Here is a 6068-nt window from a genome sequence, read left to right on the forward strand (position 1 = left end):
TCGGCAGAGCTCCGCTAGGGTTTGAGCTGCTGTCCGAAAGTGAGTTGTGTCGGTTTTATACAAGGTGGAGAGTTGTGGGCTTTTGTGTATAAACCCGGTAGCTGCTGATGGGCTTTGAGGTCTGTTGGGCCGGTGACATTTGAGACGAGTCCAAGTCCAAAGGACATATATAAGACGCCGTCGTTCTGTTTGTTACGGATGTAACAAACTATCGTCATCTTCGAGCTAAAGAGCGGAGAGCAGAAGAAGAGTAGGCGATCGTCTTCTTCGGTGGATTCTCCGGCGAGTGCTGAGTTGCAGTGGTGCGATCCGGTAGCTAGTGTTGAGCTCTCCTCACCTCAAGATGAGATCAGTATCCTGAAACAACAAGATTCGTGGTTAACTTTGATAGAATCTTGTATAAGCTTTGTATTGTAAACTGCAATCAAGCTTAGTGGATTGGGAGCAAGAGCCTCCCCCCAGATGTAGCGTAAGCGAACTGGGCAAACAAATTTTTCTTGCATTCGTTCATAATCGCATAACAAACATACAACATATCGAATTGAATCAAAGAACGCAGTGAGATCAAAGCGCAACATAAAGCATCTACTCTTTAAATAGATGCAAAACAGCAACACGGATAAGGACACGAAAAATAGTAAAAGCGATCAACGTTTTCTTAATATTAGTCAAAACAAAGATGTATAAAAATAGAGAAAAACTGAGTGCTTATCCGTGTAACGCCACTGTATATATATTACACATCTTCCCTCTTGGTTATCTACAGATTACTTCTAAATTTAAATGAACTATAGAAGAAGGCCATTACAAATAATCAACACAATGAATCGTCTCTCGTGTTTTCTTCTCACTATTGGATTGTGCATAGGTTTGAGTAACGCAAAGTGGAATGAAAAAAACTCCGTGCACTTTAAGAACTCTCTTGGTCGAAACAATATCTTGAAGATTAATTGTATATCAAACGACGACGATCTAGGCTTCCACTATCTACGGCCTGGAGAAACCTATGAATTCAGTTTTCATGACAGTGTTATTAAAACAGAATTCTTTTGTGACCTATGGCAAGGGCCAAATTTTAAGTTCCATGCAGGGTTCACCGGATATGAAGGTGGTGGTCTTATAGTTCATTACGGTAAAAAGAACTTTTGGGATGCCAGAGAAGATGGAATTTACTTCACACATGGCCAAAAAATGCCCAAGTTAGAGTATACGTGGAAATGATAACTGATAAGTTGCTCATTTTGTTTTAAGTTTAACATAAATAATTTATTTATTGTGTATTGTGGAAGGGAAACCTTTGTAATAAATAATAAAATGTACATTTATAATATAAATTTAACTTACTATAGAAGTGAAAAACTGTGTATAAATAATATTGACTTTCTTAACATTGAATACTGCTATTTATATTGTATCTACAAGCATGTGAGAGCGTCATTATCGCATGGTTTCTCTATTGGGTATTTCAGATAATTTACTAATAATATAATTCAATTACATAAGTTAAATTTTATTTAAAAATAATTTATTTTAAAAATAAATAAATCTACTCATTAAATGACACATAATATGTGAATATTTCAGAATTTCTGTAAATATTCTTCCAGAAAAAGCTGACATTCACTTACTAGTTTTTCTAATATTATTACTAGGTTAAGAATCCGCGCAATATTGCAAAAAAATCATTTATAAAGATAATTATACCACACTTTATGACTTATATCAATACAAGAAAACAGCGGTATTCTGACGGACATTCCGACGGAAAATGAAATACTCGGAATTTCCCGAGGAATTTCCGAGGAAATTCCGAGGAAACACAAAATTTGGTTTCCTCGGAATTTCCTCGGAATATACCGACGGAATTCCGAGGAAATATTAATCCGTCGGAATATTCTTATGGAATACCGAGGAAAAATTTATTCTTCGGAAAAAATCGATGAATTCCGAAGATATATTATAGCCGTTAGAGAGCCGTTGGGGGATTTTAAAAATTCCGAGGAAATTCCGATGAACTAGCCGTTTCCGTCGGAATTCTGTCGGAATTTCCTCGGTCTGTCGGTAGGATTTCAACTATAAATACAAGCACCCCTCTTCCTCTTCATTCACTCCATATCTTCATCCTCCCTCTTAATCTCTTTACACACGAATTTGATTCATAAAAAACATGTCTTCTTCAAATTATTTTCGTTCTTGGATCGATCGACCTCATTTGGATCCGAACACGAGATTGCTTACGGAAGAATACCAACGACGTATAACCGAATTCATGGGGTTAGTTCAACGACAACCGGAAGCAAAAACAGGTATGTTAAGATGTCCTTGCTCTAATTGTAAAAATAGAAAGGTTATTAAAGAGTAGGATGTTTGGACTCATCTATATTTGAGTGGGTTTACACGAAGTTACAAAATTTGGTATCATCATGGGGAAACTGATTATGAACATGGTAGTACTAGCGAACCTCAGCCAGCGGTTAGATTAGAAGAACCAATTAGAACGGATGTAGATTATGGTGTAGGTACTGAGCAGATGGTAAATGTTCGTTTTAGAGGGGAAGATTTACCCAATGCACAAGCTAGGAGATTTTATGATATGTTGGATGCCGGAAAGCAACCATTGTACGAAAGTTGCAGAGATGGTCATTCAGCTTTATCATCTGCTACAAGATTGATGGGCATTAAAACAGATTATAATTTGGCTGAAGACTGTGTGGATGCGATTGCTGATTTTGTAAAAGGTATTCTACCCGAGGATAATGTAGCTCCTGGTTCATACTACGAGGTTCAGAAACTGGTAGCTGGTCTTGGTTTATCGTATCAGGTAATAGATGTATGCAGCGACAACTGCATGATTTATTGGAGGGTGGATGCACAGCGGGTTACATGCAATTTTTGTGGAAAGCCTCGTTATAAAGATACGAGTGGAAGAGTTCCAGTTCCATATAAAAGGATGTGGTATTTGCCTTTGATGGAAAGGTTGCAGAGGTTGTCTATGTCTGAACGCACAGCGCAACCAATGAGGCAAGCGGAGCACTCAACAGATGGTGAGATCAGACATCCTTCAGATGCAAAAGTGTGGAAGCATTTCCAATCAAAGTATCCCGACTTTGCGTATGAGAGAAGAAATGTCTACCTTGGATTATGTACTGATGGTTTCAGCCCGTTTGGCAAGAGTGGAAGACAGTATTCTCTATGGCCCGTCATTCTTACACCATACAACCTACCCCAAACTTGTGCTTGCGACAAGAGTTTTTGTTTCTCTCGATTCTCGTTCCCGGACCAGAGCATCCTAAGAGATCACTTGATGTGTTTATTCAGCCACTAATATATGAGTTGCAACAACTATGGGCTCAAGGTGCTGAAACATACGATGTTTCGTGTAAAGAAAACTTTCAAATGCGGGCAGTACTAATGTGGACAATAAGTGATTTTCCAGCATATGGTATGCTATCTGGATGGACAACGCATGGAATGCTATCATGTCCATATTGTCAAGATAACACTGATGCTTTCCAATTAAAACACGGAAGGAAAACGTGTTGGTTTGACTGTCACAGGAGATTCCTACCACCTGATCATCCATATCGTAGGTGTAGAAATTTGTTTACGAAGAACAAGAGGGTGTTTGACAGTCCACCTCCGGAAATTTGTGGGAAAGATTTGAAGACACAACTAAGAGATTTTGGTGCAGAAAGGACGCCAGACGTCGGTGGACATGAGCATTTTCTGGTAGATGCTGTTGGAGACCTACATAACTGGCACAAAAAAGTATTTTCTGTGATCTGCCATACTGGAAAAATCATCTGCTAAAGCATAATTTAGATGTCATGCATATTGAGAAGAACTTTTTTGACAATATAATGAACACGATCCTTAATGTTCAAGGTAAAACAAAGGATAATTTGAAGTCAAGACTGGATTTAGTCGATATATCTGCTCGTTCAGAACTTCATGTTGATGAGAATGGCAGGGCTCCTTTTCCCATATACCGACTTGATGCAGAGGGAAGATGCAGAGGGAAAAGATGCGTTCTTTGATTGGATTTCAAACGATGTGGAATTTCCAGACGGTTACGCATCTAATTTGCGTAACTGTATTGACAGAAAGGAATGAAAGTTTACTGTCTTGAAAAGCCACGATTGCCATGTAATGGTGCAGCGCCTCCTTCTGTTTGCCTTCAAGGAACTATTACCACGAAATGTTCATGAAGCAATTGCAGGGATAATTGGTTGCTTCCGCGATTTATGCACGTGATCAGTGACTCTTGAAGGTATTGAAAATTTGAAGACTAACGTAGCCGTGATTCAGTGCAACTTTGAGAAGATATTTAATCCCTCATTTTTTGATGTTATGGAGCATCTTGTTATTCACCTGGCAAGAGAATTGGAACTTGGTGGTCCTGTGCAGTATAGATGGATGTATCTGTATGAGCGGTATATGTTCCATTTGAAGAAGATGGTGAAAACTTTAAGTAGGGTGGAAGGTTCTATAGTCGCACAGATGATCAATGAAGAAACTTCAAACTTTGCCGAGTACTACTTTCCAGCAGAAGTTCAGACCAAAAACAGAAGACCTGCTCGGCATGATGATAGAGGCGAACGGGCAACATATCATGTTACGGTTCCAGACATTTTCACAGACGTTGGACGACTTAGCGGAAAACCAAAGGACCGTCGACTTACTGAGCAGGAGCGCAGTAATTTGCAAACATATTTGCTCACCAACTGCGAAGATGTTCTTCAATATGAGAGGTGAATAAATTAGCTTACAAATTTTTATTTTAACAAGTTGAAATTTAAATCTTAATTAATTACATTATTGTCATCATATGTACAGGATTTTCATGGCAGAAAAGCGGTTCGAATATAAATACGCCACAGAGGACGAACTAGAAGAAATGAAGCAGAGAGAATTTTCTGGATAGATGTTTACTTATGTGAGTGCTTTAAACAAATTAAAATATCATTTATCACATATTTATACTAATTCACATTTATTGATATAACATATATATGTGCTAGTAATATAGGTGTCTGCTGGTTTGGCCAGAGGTGAAACATTTGACGATTGGATACGCGAGATGGTCGTTGGACCAAAATTTGTTGTGAAGTCATATCCGAGATTTTGTACTCAAGGATATGCATTCACAACTCAGAAGAGGAGACGTTCGAGTACGACTTATGATGCTGGTGTTTGTTCTGCATCAGGAGATGATGTATACTACGGACACATACGTGAGATTTTGGAAATAAAGTATTTGGGCATGGTTGGATTGCGATGTACTGTCTTCTATTGTGATTGGCACGACAACACTCTAAATCGAGGTGTGAGAACATATGCATTTGGTGTTACATCAGTAAATTCGAGGCGAAAGCTGCAATATTATGATCCTTTCATTCTTGCTTCTCAGACCGATCAAGTAATTAAATGTTAATTATTTAGAATGATTCATCATCATGTGTATTAATTTATAATTTTACTAATAATTTTTTAAATGTTACAGGTTTTTTATATCAAGTACCCCCGGGTAAGGAACAGAGATGATCCATGGGTTACTGTTACAAGACTCAACCCGAGAGGCCGAGTTTAGGGAAGTTCTGAGCTGGAAGACCCACTACAACCAAGCACATTCAGCAACTTAAGTGCAACAAAAGATTTAGCTGGAGTTGGCCTTGTAGTCGATTTAACCGACTTCGGAGAGGAAGCCGTCGTTCACGTAGACGATGAACCAGTGATTGGAGAGTCACCAGATGATGACTCGGAAACAGACTAGCATCAAATTTTTTTTTTTTTTTTAATAGAAATACCGACGGAATTCCGAGGAAGATAAGGGTTTCCTCGGAATTCCCTCGGAATATTCCGAGGAAATTATGAGGAAATAGGGTTTTTAAACCGAAAACAATGTTTTGCGGTTTTAAATAACACTTATATAACTCTTATTAAGTGTCTTAGACAGATTATGAAGTCAAAAATTTGTTCCTTACCCTATAATAAACACTTTTCCGATTGTATGAACGAAATCCCCACAACATAATAGAAACACTTATACACTTTAATGAACGGTAAAG

At 38.2% G+C, this 6068-nt stretch overlaps 1 protein-coding gene across 1 annotated transcript; it reads left to right on the plus strand.

Moving 5' to 3' along the window:
• Positions 1–445: 445 nt before the first annotated feature.
• Positions 446–2143, plus strand: LOC106375159 (S-protein homolog 8-like). The gene has a single exon (XM_048756234.1). The coding sequence runs from the start codon at positions 784–786 to the stop codon at positions 1219–1221; it is 438 nt and encodes a 145-aa protein (XP_048612191.1). The 5' UTR covers positions 446–783; the 3' UTR covers positions 1222–2143.
• Positions 2144–6068: the final 3925 nt, after the last annotated feature.

The sequence above is a fragment of the Brassica napus genome, chromosome C4 (genome assembly GCF_020379485.1).
Source record: "Brassica napus cultivar Da-Ae chromosome C4, Da-Ae, whole genome shotgun sequence".
In the NCBI taxonomy this organism is placed as follows: domain Eukaryota; kingdom Viridiplantae; phylum Streptophyta; class Magnoliopsida; order Brassicales; family Brassicaceae; genus Brassica; species Brassica napus.

Coding starts and splice junctions, on each gene's coding strand:
- LOC106375159 (XM_048756234.1), top strand. CDS start 784: ATGAACTATAGAAGAAGGCCATTACAAATAATCAACACAATGAATCGT.